At 36.5% G+C, this 15629-nt stretch overlaps 1 protein-coding gene across 1 annotated transcript in view; it reads right to left on the reverse strand.

The window, feature by feature from the left end:
• The window catches only part of ADAMTS5 (ADAM metallopeptidase with thrombospondin type 1 motif 5), a 50175-nt gene that overhangs the window by 22465 nt on the left and 12081 nt on the right, over positions 1-15629 (reverse strand). The window contains exons 3-4 of the mRNA XM_032631004.1: positions 14270-14402; positions 2669-2836 (exon numbers count right to left, since the gene is read on the reverse strand). Of these exons, the coding sequence (XP_032486895.1) occupies positions 2669-2836; positions 14270-14402 (301 nt within the window). The remainder of the gene's footprint in view (positions 1-2668; positions 2837-14269; positions 14403-15629) is intronic.

A 15629-nucleotide genomic window follows, 5' to 3' on the forward strand; every position in this document is an offset into this window, starting at 1 on the left:
GATATGATATCAGCTTAGTCTTCGAACAAAGATGTATTCTGTTTGCTTTTTTGTTTGTTTTTCCATCATCTTGGGCTTTGACTGTCCCCTTGGTTCTCTCCTAAGATCTGGAGTTGAAATGTCAGAACTGCCACCATCTGAAAATCCTGTTGATTAGTTCCTATTGTCATACTTTGGCTTTAACTGACTTAAGTCAGCTTTTGGTTGCAATCTAAACGTTATTAAATTATTTAAATTCAAGTGTAAATGACAGTGCTACAGAGAGTATTGTAGCTTCAGTTCTGCGTCTGTTTTGAAATGAATGTAATTGAACTTTGCCACTGTGTCACAGCTACAGTGCCTTTCTTAGATCCTCATCATTCTGAAATTTCTTTACTCACTATAGGCTACTGATAAAATTGAAGTTTTTGGTGGGATGGGGCAGTTAAAACACAAGACTGCCTAACCAACACATTCAAAAGTGAGAGAGCCTAGGCATAATGAAAGGAATGAATGAATGAATATATTATGAGAATTTCCTGTCCGACAAATGTTGGTAACTGAATTTATTTATTTATTTAACATATAAATGGGGAATTCAGATGTGATTTCCTCAGTGCAAATGAATAAGACCTATTTCTAGCAAAAGTATGGTTTTGGCTGTTATCTACCATGAGACCCTTTGGAGTAGACACAGAAAGATGTATAAAATTTGTTGTAAAATTTTAAAAAATCTGAGTGTAGATTCTTTTAAATACAGAAATAATGTTTAAAAAATGAAAACAATACTGGGAGCATCTTTACTGCATGGAAAGTAAAATCATGAATTCCACAAACATGAAATAAATGAATCATTCCAGAAATATGGCAATAGGAACAAAATTCTGCACAGCATTGTAATTAGCTGACCTAATACTTACACAGGGAAAAAAAAGTTGGTTCAATTTTAGCCATAAGTATTTGCTGCCTTAGCAACTAAATCTGTTCATTTAGTGATTCAAAGTTTAGCTCAACCTTTTGGAATGAGTAATGTGTGATTTTGAAATGAAATATTAATGTTATTCCATTTTTAGGAAACTTGAAGAAAAACAGTAAAAGTAATATTAAGAGTGGAAACTAAGATTCCTCCCAAGAAGCACGTTATTAGATATGGACTTGATCAATGTAGGTAGGCCGGTAATTAGGTAAGCATTCACTCCAGGACTCTATCAGCATTTAATCAGCATTTTAAACTGGGCTAACTAAACAGAACATTACCACTTTATATTAGTCTAGGAAAAACCTAATACATTGATTCTTGATATTGTTTCTGAATCATCAAGATATTAGGCCATCATTTCAACTAACAAAGAATATTTATTTTGTATTAAGGGAAATTTTAAAGCAAGATGTGTGTGGATTGTTTTCAGGAATAGTCAATGTAAGTAGATGAAAGTAACTAAAGCATTACCAGTTCACCATTAACATAGCAAAAATGAGTTTATGAACATTTTGGCTACAAGATAGCAAAGAACTGTGTAGTGGAATTTCTTTCTGTCTGAAAAGAACTGAATTTATTAATTGTTGTGTAATTATGTAGCCAAAGCTCAAGATGACCAACTCACTATGAAGTTACAAAAATTTCAAGCCATAAACTTTGTGGAACAAGGAAAAACAGCTATTGCAGATTCTGTTTATCTAACTTTGAACCATACATCATGAGATAAATTTGTGAACAATTATCGTGATCAAGAATTTCTGTCACATTCACTTCAACCACCAGTTTTAGAAAGAGACATGTTTTAAGAGAAAAAAAAAAAAAAGGAATGAGAAGATGTCCATTTCTGTAATATGAGAAACTTGAACTCTGTGGTCTCTGAAGATCTCTTCCAACTCTACCTCATCTCTTCTCCTGTGTTTCTAATATTTTAAGGTAACAAGGAATGCTAGGAAATTAGCAACAGCTTGTTTCAAAGATTACTTAAGGGTCAGAATTTATTATTTCTAAAACTGTGACTTCCTTAGTATTTTTATATAATTTACAGCACTAATCCTAGATTTGCAGAACTTAATAAAATGCGCTGTGCTCTTGAACTGTACTTAGGGGATAAAGCCAAGGATTTTCTTTTGAAATTCTTAAACTGTTTTCTCACCATTCAGATTGATTTTTCTATTCCTGTTCTGCAGTTTTCACTCCACTTTCAGGAAAACAGGCTGTCAGGATGAAACCAAACTTTTTAGTGAATGCAAATCTAAAGAGCTTCCATTCTTGGTTTTATGTCGCCATAAAGAGAATCTGACAGAACTGTCACCTACGTTTTAACCACACCCCTATAATAAGGATGTAACAAATAATTCTGAGAGTCATATTAATAGCAGGGAAGCAAGATTATCTGCCAGTGTTCTCACAGTAAGCTAGTGGTGAAAGAGGGAATAAAAGCCAGGCTTTCTGGGCACTGGCTAGGCATTTTGTGTGGCCTCCCACATTGCTTCTCTTTGAACTTTGTAATTCAAAAGCAAAAATACCATTGCTATAATGCCACCGAGGACGTTGGCATTACACACCAACAGACAGTCCCCTTGTTCCTTTTTCTGACACTTTCTAAGCAACCACTGTCTTAGAGGGTAAGGTGAACATCACGAGGACATAATGAAGCACAACTTGCAATAATTCCAAGTTTTGTTTCTGAGCCTATGGAACTATACATACCATGGCCATCATCCAGGAATTCAGTGATGGTGGCTGAGGTGCATTTGGACCAGGGCTTGGATGCATCAATGCTGGTTAGGATGGAAGACATTAAGCGCTTATCTTCTGTGGAACCGAAATTTTCTTCACAGAATTTGGAATCGTCATGGGAGAGGCCAAGTAGATGTCCTAAGGGACAGAACAAATGAAGTGCAAATAATGAGTGATATTTGTATTTCTACTTTTCTGTGGAAATTATACTAGCACTTGACTTTTTTCCTCCCAATTGTATATGAGTTTATTTTAACTGCCTTTTCACATAGAGACTGGACCCCCAGGTAAATTAAAGCTGCATGTAGTCAGAGTGGTCACTCTGGTGAATATTTAGAGGAAAACTGAAAAACACTAGAGTAGATGTTCCTATAATCCATCTGGATCACACATGCTCAAGGATATGTAGAAACAGGCCTTATTTAGAATCTAGAATTTGCAAGGCAACTGTGGGATTATGTCATAGCCCTCACTACATATTATTTTGAATGCTTGTCTAATTTTCTATCTTCTCTGACGAACTATAAGCCGCAGGAGATCAGAGAGCATCCCCCAGCCTACCCCCGTCATCCACTGTTGAAAAAAATCTGTATTTAACTCAATGTTCTGCAAGTTACAAACACTTAATAGATGGTATTTGAATGTCAGTGACTTCTATTTTCTTGGCCAAGTAGATAGGTAGCCATAAAAGAGATGACTAGAGGAGAAAAAAAAAGATTTCAAGTAAATTTCTGTTTCCATGCATATGTAAGCTTGCTTCACTCCCGTTTCTTTTAGTTATTTAGTGAGTTGTGAAGGTATACTAGTCCCACAAGTAAATGGTATATTTTGAAGATATACTCACTTACACTTAAGAGATGTCTAAAGCACCAAGATGCCCATTACAGAGTGTTAGCGCTTGGAGAGAAAGAAAATACTGAGAAGGTAAGTGATTGTCCACAACTACTCAGGTGGTGCTTGTGCTTAAGTCTACCAAACACGCTCTGTGCAATCCCACACTGCCGTTCCCATTCTATCAAGCTAGGTATTATTTCACAGAGTACATACCCCATTCTTATAATCTGACTAAATTTTTTTGATTACATAAGATTAATTTTCACATAGTCTAAAGGTATAATGCATTCTCCAATAAATTTAAAATATTGTTGAAAAAAATCCAGGACAACAGTTTGGAGAGACTCTAAAAAGGTAGACAAGTCATCCTAGTAGTGTTTTCTGCAAAGCTTTATAGAATCATACACAAACCACCAAAAAAGAATGTGGAAAATACCACAGAAAAGTGATTACTGCATTCTCCTTGGGTTCCTGAATGCCAATGGCAGGAACTTTGTCCATTCTGCCAAGAAAAAGTCCAGTGAGCAACAGTAAAATCCAACAGAGATGAAATTTTTTATGCCAAACTACTGTTGGCCAACTTGTTAAATCACTAACACCTCATAACAAAATTGTCCACTGAGCAGCTGGTTGATGTTGTGGTTGAAGTTAAGTGGCCAGGGCTCGGTGACCTTCTAGGGCTCCACATTTTGATGCTATTTATGCAGTTATGTACTTCAGCAGCATTTACTAGGCTAGTCAGTTCTCTGTGGGAAACCCTCTCACCACCACTCACTTTCTATTTGGTCAGGAGCATAAATGCGCATCATAGTATGTAAAATATCTTCCAAGTAACATGCAAAAGAAGACTGGCAGCAGCTTGTCCAATTTTGGGGTGGTATGTTGAGTTTTTCACCGCACTCACAGAAGAATAGAACCTTTCATTCATGTCCTATTCAAAACTGCTAGAAGTTACTTAGTATATCAAACACTGTTGAGAATGTAGAATGTTTATCAGCTAACACTGTGGCATTAGTGTGGAAGCTTCATACTTGAGTTTTTTCCCCCCTGGCATAGAAGAGAAAGGGAAAGTGGCCTAAGGGGACCTCTATAATATGAATCCAGGTTTTCTACTTTAAAAAATGTGATCTTTGCACTCGATTTCATAAGATATTTATATTTATTTAATGGAGTAATAGTCTTTTCCTCCAAATGTATCTAAATAAATAGCACTTTTTATATGCCTTTGTATTACTGCATCAAGAGATATTCCCTTCATTTGGAGGCTAAATTTTAGATTTCCGATATAAATACAAGCCAGGTGGTAAACACCAAATTCGCTTTGAGGGACCTGGGAGAGTACCTCCATTTTTTCTTTTATACAGAATGGTGAAGCCTATAATGTTAAATATCAATCATCTAAGCAAAGCAATTTATTTTAAGATATTTTGGTCTCTTTTAATGAATCTTTTGACATGCACTCTGGCCCCTAAATTGCTAATTTATCAATGTAATTTACTTGTTGCTGAAGATACATATAAGAAATGCTTAGACGGCCATCAGAAAAGATTGCCATTCTGGGCATGAACACATCTCAGTTCCACTTTAGCAAGAGCTGAGACGAGATGTGAATTTTGTAAGATCTCCAAGAGTCAGTCAGAAAGGGACTGCCTGAGGGTCAGTTGAGAGAGACAGACTCCTTGGAGGGAGGATGAAAGTTCTGTTTTCCATGAAGAAAGCTTGTCAGCTGGCTGGGAGAGGTATGCTCTCCCAAGGACAAAGAGAGTCATGGGCAATGTGAAGAACGTTTAGGCACCCAAAGAAACAGGCAGCCAGTGCCACAGGAGCTGGAACCAGGGCACAGCAAGAGAGACCCATGTGATTTCCCTTCAGGAGCTGAAGAGGAATTGAAATGGAAGAACAATGTGAGTGATGTCTGGAAGCTCTTCTGGAGAGACGTGACAGGCATACTAAAGGCTGTGAGCGGCCAAAGAAATGGCATTTTCAAATGCGATTCCCCCAATCATTAAGCTAGGACACCTAATGTCAGTCTGAAATCTGCCAATATCTTTGAACCCTGAAATGACAAGTTACATATAAAAGCATATGCTATTTTTAAGGGACACTTACATTAGAGATCACACACTATGTTATTCAAAGCTTATTAACAGAGAAAATTCTGGAATCTAGGAAATTTCAAATGTAATGTCATGGCTGACAACAACACATTTTAAGGAAATGCTGTGAAGAGCTTAATCAGAATTTATCACGATGTCACTGATTGCCTAGGAGTGACTTTTCCAGTGAGAGACTGTTCCTAAATCATCCACAGAAATGTTTAAAGATTAGAGATTAAGGATTTCTCCCACAAGCAGCCTTGGGCAGGATTAGTGCAGCTGAGATTTAAACACGTGTGCCACAGAGAATAAAACAATGTTGGAGAAAATATTGACAACTCCTAAAATAACGTATTGTTTTTTAATCAAAATGTATTTTATGATGAGTTTTTAGAGCAATGCAGACCAGAGTTAGTTGAGGGGTGAGGTCTTGGAGGAGTCAGGGCAAGGGGTTCCAGAAAGCCACAGAGAAAGGCGATTCTTTCCCTTGAAAGACAGAGGAGATACTTCTTTCTCTAGTCCAGGTATAGGAAAAGAGGAAGATTCAAGTCAATTTGGAAAAGGTAAAGGAAGAGATCTGAGGAAGTTCAACCAAGCTACCTTAGTAAAATAGGCTGTGAAAAATCCTAGTGAGAGGACAGGACTGATATGGATTAAGGACCACAATTCAAGGTCTGGGTTTAAAGCAGAGGTCCCAAAGACTCACTGCAAGGAAGCATTAGCATTTGTATTTGGAACCATTTGTAATCAGTAGACATGCAAAAGATTGAAGAGCGGTTTGTTGGCCTTAATGAAGTTAGGCAATCTTATTTACAACAATATCTTTCTTAGTGAATCTTTAATTCTTGACTCCTGTTATTGGAAGCCACTTCTCGCCTAAAATCCCGACAGAGTTAAGGACCAAACACAGTTATGTAGTGGGTGAGTTTGTTAATGGCATTTGTATATTCACACACTAAATTTTTTTTTTTAAGTATTACAGAAGTCACAGTAAAATTTAGAGAGTAATGCAGGGGTCCAATTCAGTATTTTCCCAAGTGATGCAGCCTCCAGAATTGTGTGTTGCTGTTTGAAATCATTAGTAAAACTCAAGGTGTAAATTAAATGGGCTTCTGTATAAAATACTGACCTATTATTTTATTTTTAATTTTTTTAACATCTTTATTGGAGCATAATTGCTTTACAATGGTGTGTTAGTTTCTGCTTTATAACAAAGTGAATCAGCTATATATCAGCTATACATATACACATATGTATTAAATCATGTCATAAATACAACAGTCCTGCTGAGTGCCCATCACACAAAATAACCTCAGGAAGGAGTTTATTTGAATTATGCTAAGGAAATGAGTTTCATGGTAAATTACATTAAAGCAAAGTCTGTAGGGTAGGAGTCTGAGTTTAGTGTTAGCTCAGAAATAGCAAACAATTAGTCTCCTGATAATTTTTCTAGGACAGAAATGGTCTTTTAAAATTGGTAAATGGGTGACATTTCATTAAATAAATTTCGTCTTGGACATTCACAATGTAGATTTAAAAAGCATCTTGTCTCCTTAAATTCACAAGTGAATCTGGTGTTCTAAAATCTGAGATAATGGACACCCGGGTAAAGACACATTACTTTAAAGGAAAATGTTGGTTCAGCTTCTTATCCAAATCAGTTATTACCGTACAACTAGGGATGACTTATAACATTAACCTCAGGAGGGAAATTGGGTTGTTTTTCTAAACTTTGGTCTGTAAATTAAACAGAATTTCAAGCTCTTGTCTCCTGACCCCAAACTGACCAATAGACAAGGAGACATAGCACCACATCTTTAAAAAATGTCACAAGAAGCTCTGTCATGTGTTTACTTAAGAAAGCACTGCTCAGATGAAGCATCTGTTTCTTAATGACGTGATGTTTTTATTTTTACTTAATTTTCCAGTTAAGATTATTGAGATGCAGGAAGGTCTTGCCAGAGGTTGAAAAGAGAGTCAAAAGCTCACATGGGATCAGAATCTAGACTCCTTGGTGAAGGAAACCAGGAGCTCCAATAATTGGATCCTATGTGTCTATTCAAATGCAAATCTTTATGTAGCAGTGATAAAACTCTTAAAACTTCCATTTCAAAACATTAAACATAAACACTAAACGTTATATCAATGATGTAATTTAGAAGGAAGAAAACAAATTTTTTCACCTTATAAATAGCTGTGTCAATAACTTTTTGAATCAAATTCAGGATTATCTCCTTCAAAAGGAACACTAGTAAACCATTATAGGATAGTGTCCAAATCTTGGGCTCTATAGCCAGATGAACTGGGTTCAAATTTTCCCTGAGCAGTATACTAGTTGTTGACCTTAGACAGGTTTTGAAACTTCTCTGTGTATCAGCATCCCCTCTTGGGTGACTCATTAATAGTACGTGCCTCATGGGATTTTGTGAGGCTTAAAGGATATAAAAGATGTAAAGTGCTTAGAATACGTGCTTGACAAACATAAATACCCAGTGATAGTTAGTTAACTTCATTGTTCTCACTAATATCTTGGTTTTGTTATAACTTTACTTATGGGTATTCTAGTCTTTGATAAATTTTGATATTACTAGACACTCTTGATTTGTGAGAGAAGGCAAAATTTTCTATTCATAAGAGGAAAAATCACTCATTAAGTGTGTGATATATTTATTTTATGCCACCTTCAACTTGTTGGCTTTCCACACACATGACAGACAATCTACAGGCCTCCCCTAGAGAAATACGAATTGGGATTTGATTTAAAAACAAACCAACTGATACTAAACGCTAAATCTTTCAATGCTGCCTCCGGACATGGAGCAAAGACCTATTCCCACCTTTCATCTGGGGGCCAAGAAAGACACAGTGTGGCATTGCTCCAAACTGGACAGAAAAAAACGCTCAGTTCATGTTGATTAAAGTTATGGGTTTGAGGGTAAATACCAAATTTAAACCTAGCTTCCTTTTACCTCACATCTCACAGTCAGTCCTGACATCTGATTCTGTGCACTTGGCTTTGGTGTATGGTGTTTCCAGGGCCTCTGCAGCTTTTCAAAACATGGGCTCGTTTAACCTAATCATCGGTGGGAGCAGAGTCACATGCAGATCAACATAACCAGAGAACCGCAGAGAATCACTCCAACTGCAGCAAAACATATGCAGCCATACTGTTGTGTCTCGACCACTTCCTAAGCCTCCAGCTGAATATTTGGCCCTGACACTTTGCCTGATTTTAGCTTAGGGAGCATTTTGGAGACTTTCATGGTGGAGAGATTCACTTAGCACATTTTATAATTAACTACTCTAAGGTTAAGCTTCGGCCTGTTTGCAAATTATGGATTTCATTAGTCTAAATAAAATCAGATTGCTCCCCCTAGCACATCAGAAGCTGGCCTAACATCAGTAAAATTATTATGTTGGAGAGCCATGTGTGCAGCAGGTGAAATCTTTATTATTGAAAGCTGATAATAAAAGTTTGACAAGTTAAAAATATAAACTCCAAATGTAAACTTACATTCACTTGAAACTTGCTACAGTTCACATTTGGATTGTAAAAATTCTTACCTCCACCCAAGGTCCAGGGATGGGGGACTGAGTTCTTGATAGTTTCAAACAACTTTCTTAAACGTCCTAACAATTTACTCAGTGTTGACGTGCCCCTAACATAGCAAGATGGCAGGCAATTTGTTACTGTCTAGGCAGAGTCTAGACGCATCAAACTCTATTTTCCAGAAGCCTGTATTGACATCAGTTGACTATGCATCTCCAGAATCTAGCTCTTTTTTTGGAAAGAACTAGCAGGAAAAGAGAAGTGCTCCCGTTTATACGTGGCACATGAAGAGTCACTTTTCAGAACTGTTCATTTAAGTCACTTCATTATGACTTTAACATCATGGGTAGAAAAGGTACAAGATAAAGACTTTAGGCTTGCCTCTGTTTATTGACATTTTACATAATTCTCAATGTAGGGGCATTTTTTGATGAAGGGAGTAAAAGAACAAAAAAACTTTTTATTCAACTATAATGACTTTGTATTTTAAACCACTATGTACAGAAAGAGGAAGCAGTGAGTGGGACATTCCATGTGAAATGGAATTTAAATCTGTTAATAAAAGTATTAATCAAATATATAATTTCACTTCTTATAGAAAAAATAAAGTAGAAAGATCATGCGAACATCCTGGAAATTTTCTCCACAGCTTATGTTTTGAGCACAGGAATGTATTTACACTGTTTGCATGAAGCAAATTGCTCATTTTGGAATGGACTGAAGCGAATTCAAAACACTCTGGCAAAACCGAGGTTTCACAACGTCATTTTATCACCATATGTAGCCTGGATATGTAACCTCCAAATTTGGAAAGTAGTAAATGTCTAATAAAAGGGAAGGGAGGAAATTACATAAGAAGAACAGAGTAGAATTAGAATCCAGAGCATAGTTAATTCAAGCTGATGGCTTCAAGCAACAATCTAAAAATAAAGCGCTAGAAACAGAATAGCAAGATCACACTGGCTGCAGAAGCAAAGCTCTGTAATTGTATACAGATGATTAGGAAATATTTTGTAAGGTTATCTTTACAATTTTTAAGGCTTATACTTTATGACACATGTTTACAATATTTAGGTGAAAAGTGAAATTAAAGAAAAATAAAGCAATTAGAAAACAAAGTGAATGAAAGCCAGATCCCTTTATAAAAGGGAAATTAAATCCATATCCCCCTATTCCCAGACATTAAATTTCTCAGATTAGGGCACATGTAATGGAAAAAGGGAAATTAAGTAGGCACTGTTTGATTGGAGAATGAATTACAGAGAATTCTAAAGAAGTAAATAGAAATGATCCAAACAAGAAATTAAAGGGAACACAGAGCATAGTCAGACATCAAAGAGTTAGGTATGATTTTTTTTTGCAAAGAAACCCACATTTCTCCCACGTTGTTCTCTTATAAAACTATGTCCACTATTCTTGTATTATTAAGAAAAGTTCTTATTGTACATATACAGTTTTAATAAAATGTTCTCATTAGCAACTGGCTTCCTACCTCTCTGACTGCTGCCTGCCTGCATAACCTCTTGGTTTAGGAACTCAGGAGGGCTGGGAAAGATGATGCTGGAAGGTTCTTCATTCCAGTCCAGTTGCCTTGGGGATCAATGCAGCCTCAAAGAAGCTGCATTTACTGCCACATTGGTTTCTTTACAAAGAAACCAGAAGCTGTCAATGTGTAAAAATGGATCACTAGAGGATTGAAGGAACAGCCCTTCCTTCATGGAATCTGTAATCTCTTTTTCACAAGGTCAGGATTTAGGGCTCATGATCTCATGGGCGGTCGATGCCACAATTCCACTCTGTTGCTTCTTTCTTTTTTTTTTATTGGAGTAAAATTGCTTTACAATGTTGTGTTAGTTTCTGCTGTACAATGAAACGAATCAGCTCTATGTATACCTATATACCCTCCCTCTTGGACCTCCCTCCTCCCAAATTCCCCGCCCCACCCACCCCCCACATGTTAGGTCACCACAGGGCACCGAGCTGAACTCCCTGTGCCATACAGCAGGTTCCCACGAGCTAGCTATTTTACATGTGGTAGTGTATTTATGTCAAACCTAATCTCCCAATTCATCCAACCTTCCGCTTCCCCACCTGTGTCCACAAGTCTGTTCTCTACGTCTACGTCTCTATTCCTGCCCTGCAAATATGTTCATCTGTATCATTTTTCTAGGTTCCACATATATGCGTTAATATACGATATTTGTTTTTCTCTTTCTGGCTTACTTCACTCTATATGACAGACTCTAGGTCCATCCACATCGCTACAAATGACCCAATTTTGTTCCTTTTTATGGCTGAGTAATATTCCATTGTATATATGTACCACATATTCTTTATGCGTTCATCTATCATTGGACACTTAGGTTGTTTCCATGTCCTGGCTATTATAAATAATGCTGCAATGAACATTGGGGTACATGTGTCCTTTTAGACCTACCTCCCAGAGTAATGAAAATAAAAACAAAAATAAACAAATGGGACTTAATTAAACTTAAAAGCTTTTGCACAGCAAAGGAAACCATAAACAAGACAAAAAGACAACCCTCAGAATGGGAGAAAATATTTGCAAATGAATCAACAGACAAAGGATTAATCTCCAAAATATACAAACAGCTCATGGAGCTCAATATCAAAAATCAAACAACCCAATTAAAAAATGAGGGAAGACCTAAGTAGACATTTCCCCAAAGAAGACATACAGATGGCCAAGAGGCACATGAGAAGATGCTCAACATCACTAATCATTAGAGAAATGCAAATCAAAACTATAATGAGGTATCACCTCACACTGGTCAGAACGGTCATCACCAGAAAATCTACAAACAGCAAATGCTGGAGAGAGTGTGGAGAAAAGGAAACCCTTTTGTACCGTTGGCGGGAATGTAAATTGATACAGCCACTATGGAGAACAGTATGGAGGTTCCTTAAAAAACTAAAAATAGAACTACCATACGACCCAGCAATCCCACTACTGGGCATATACCCTGAGAAAACCATAATTCAAAAGGACACATGTACCCCAATGTTCACTGCAGCACTGTTGCTTATTTCTCATCATTCCTCTACTCAGTGTGAGATGAACCAGCCTCTACCTACCCAGGGCTTAGAACTTTTCTTATGGAACTTCTCTCACTCTGAATAATGGTGATTAATTACTGGTGTACTTTTTCAATTGTCTCTGCGTCACTACAATGCTCTTGAGTATTTGAACTAATTCTTCTTAGCTTTGCTGCAAAATCAGAATATTGCCTTGGATGGCTCTTGTGTTTCTCCCACTTATTCATGCACATACAGAGATATATAAGAAATATCAATGAAGGATCAATGTTAGGCTGTATTTTTTATCAGTGAGTTTAATAGGCATGAATAAGAGAGAGGTGAAGACATAATCCCAGCCCCAAAGCTCAAATGGCATTTGTGTTTTTAAAACACTTTCAGACATACCAGGTCTTCTAGTGCAGCCACCAGAGAGCCATGCCTCATTCATTATTAGTTCACTTTCTAGGGAAGAAATGGAGACTCATTGTCTGAATCTCTTTCCTGAGATAAAAAGAGACCATGGAGACAGAGCTGGGATTCCATCTTGAAGCTAAAGATGCTCAATTAATAAAGTATTAAATTGAATTGTTATCAGTGATGCTATTGGACAGTTATTTACATTAAGATGTTATGTTTGTGTTTTTTTGCTTAGATGGTAAGAGTGTCAGTTAAGAGAATTAAGATCATGATTAATACATACGAACTGGAATTTAAGTGCTAATTTCTATTTTACTGCTCCAATATACTGACTTATACAGTTACATTTTTGATGTGAAGTTATTTTAAGTCCCAAAAGAAAACATAGCAGCCAAAAATCAACACATTGTGAAATGTTCTTTGCCTACTAAAATTATGGGAAAAAAGTTTTAATTTCTATTTTAAAATTATGATTTTAGCTTAAGAAAACAATCTGCTTAATAACATACAGCAAAAAAGTACAATAACTATCAAGCCATACTTTGCCTCCAAAAAGATAATGCTAAAAGGTGACACATTAAAAAGTAAATGAACTACCGTGGAGCGGCTAGGCCTGTGAGCCACGGCCGCTGAGCCTGTGCGTCCAGAGCCTGTGCTCCGCAACAGGAGAGGCCACAGCAGTGAGAGGCCTGCGTACCTCAAAAAAAAAAAAAAAAAAGTAAATGAACTAGTTAATTAAAAAGATAAACAGAAGTGTATATGGATATAAATAACAGCTGGTATCTGTAACTTACCCAACTTGGTCCCTGAAATAATTCAATGAAATAGGCATTATTATGCCTATATTTCGGATATGAAAACTGAAGCTTAGAGAGTTTAAATAATCAGACCAGCATGACACAGGTAGAAAGTACTTTAGCAAGAACTGAGCCCAGATGGGTATAATTCTAACATTTAATCCTAAGTACTAAATTAACTTCTTATATACCTAGTAGCTAGGTCAATTATTAGGAAACACATATTCCTAATTGCTGGGATATTTTTCATATTTAACTCAGTCCTAAATTTCTAGTTTTAGGATTTAGATGAGTTTCTTAATGTCACCAGGTAAGTGACATTTTAAAACCAACCCTGGTAACTGTTAGGTTTTGTTTCATTTGCTTTGCTATTAAAAGCAGGACAGGAATGCTGTCCATAATCTATTGATTACCTTCTCCAGGAGCTGACTATTATCACTCACAGTGGAATAAAACCTGATGAATTTCTGTGTAAACTGATTAGCCCTGGATGAATCAATAGAGTAACTTCTAAGGCAAACATCTCTGCATTCCATTGTCAACTGTGACAAATTTTGTCTGAGTCCTTTATGGATGCTTCAAAAGACAGTAGCACTAGTGAATTTCTCTTAAACTTTTAAATGGCACTGACAGAAAGGAAATATCTTCTGTGTATGCCTGACTTTGTTTTCCTTCCCTCTTATTAGTTAACCCTAAAAGTACAAATATAAACAAATGTAATCCCCAATGCTGCATCTGAACCAGGAGAAATCTGGAATTAATTGCCAAGTATTTTGGTTCCTGTTGCAGCTGTTACAAGTGTTTGATTTGGCCAGGGAAGAGAAAAGACACTGCATACCAATTTCGTGAGCCACGGTGAAGGCTGCATGGAGACCATCATCTTCAATCACAGCACAGCTGCGTTCAGGAGAACATATGGTCCCAACGTCTGCCATTCCCAGGGTGTCACATGAGTGATGCCCACATAAATCCTGCCCGGGAGAAAGAAAGAAATCATTAAAATCAATTTACATCCAGAAGGAGCCACCTTGTAGAGCCACTTGCTCACTCCAAATGTCAACACTGGGATATGTTTATGGTATCACCTGCTCAGCTCTGGAAACCTTCCAAAGACAAACTAATAGCATTGGCTCTTCTAAGCTTCTCTGGGTCCCAGAAGCACAGAAGGGACTCAATTACGTTTTAAAAGATGTCATAAGATTGTGGCTTGTCCATTACAATAGCAGTCGCAGCCTTAACAAAGCTGTACTCTGTATATGCAGGCACATATGCCATGGATCACTTTCACATACAGTCACGCTTAGGAAAGCCTTAATATTCTGACCTAAATTCCTGCTAAATTTATCAGAAGCCAAGTCTAATAATTTGTTTTCCATCACAGGGGCAAATTGCAATCACCTATTTATGGCAGAATATAAATTTCCCAGTAATTTGGGTAAGAAACTAAATTTTAATCTATAAGGGTAATTCCTCAAAAGATCATCTCTTAATTGCCAAATTGAGTTGTAATTTCATAGGTTGTGTCTTCAGAAATGTATACACTCTTTCCCACAGTGTTTAATGTAGTGTTTTTCAACCTGATCAATTCTCAGAAAATATACGTAATATACTGTATTTATATAAATGAGCCTACCTGTTCTCCTGGAGAGAAATTGCATAGCTTTTAAGAGATTCTCAAAGGGGAACATGATCACACCTCGCTAATGGTTAATATGATCAAATTAGACGAAAGAGACATCAACAAGACAATTTTAAATTACGAAGCATATAAAGAAAATATAAGCCAAATTTTTTGACATGATAGATTTGTAATGATAAGCTTTCCATTAAGTGCTATTTGAGTATTAATGGACATTAGACTTTCTTGTATTTGACTCCTGTTTTCAATGAAAATTAATTGACAGTATATATATTTCTATCCAAAGCAAAAGCCATAAGTGAATAACTGCAGAAGAATTTTAAAAAAATATGAATTACTGTGAAAAATGACTATTTACTAGTTGAAATAAGTGTTCTCTCTGTTGCAGTTATTATCTTTGTATCTCCAACTACCACAATGCCTGACTTATAATAGGAACTCAACAAACATTTGCTTAATTGAGGTGAATTCTGACATATAGTCAGATGCAATGTAGACCTCACATAATTTTATTTTTTATTTTTTTTTTGATGACATGGAGCTAATATTTTTATTCTCC

Source organism: Phocoena sinus, chromosome 4 (genome assembly GCF_008692025.1).
Source record: "Phocoena sinus isolate mPhoSin1 chromosome 4, mPhoSin1.pri, whole genome shotgun sequence".
Classification (NCBI taxonomy): Eukaryota; Metazoa; Chordata; class Mammalia; order Artiodactyla; family Phocoenidae; genus Phocoena; species Phocoena sinus.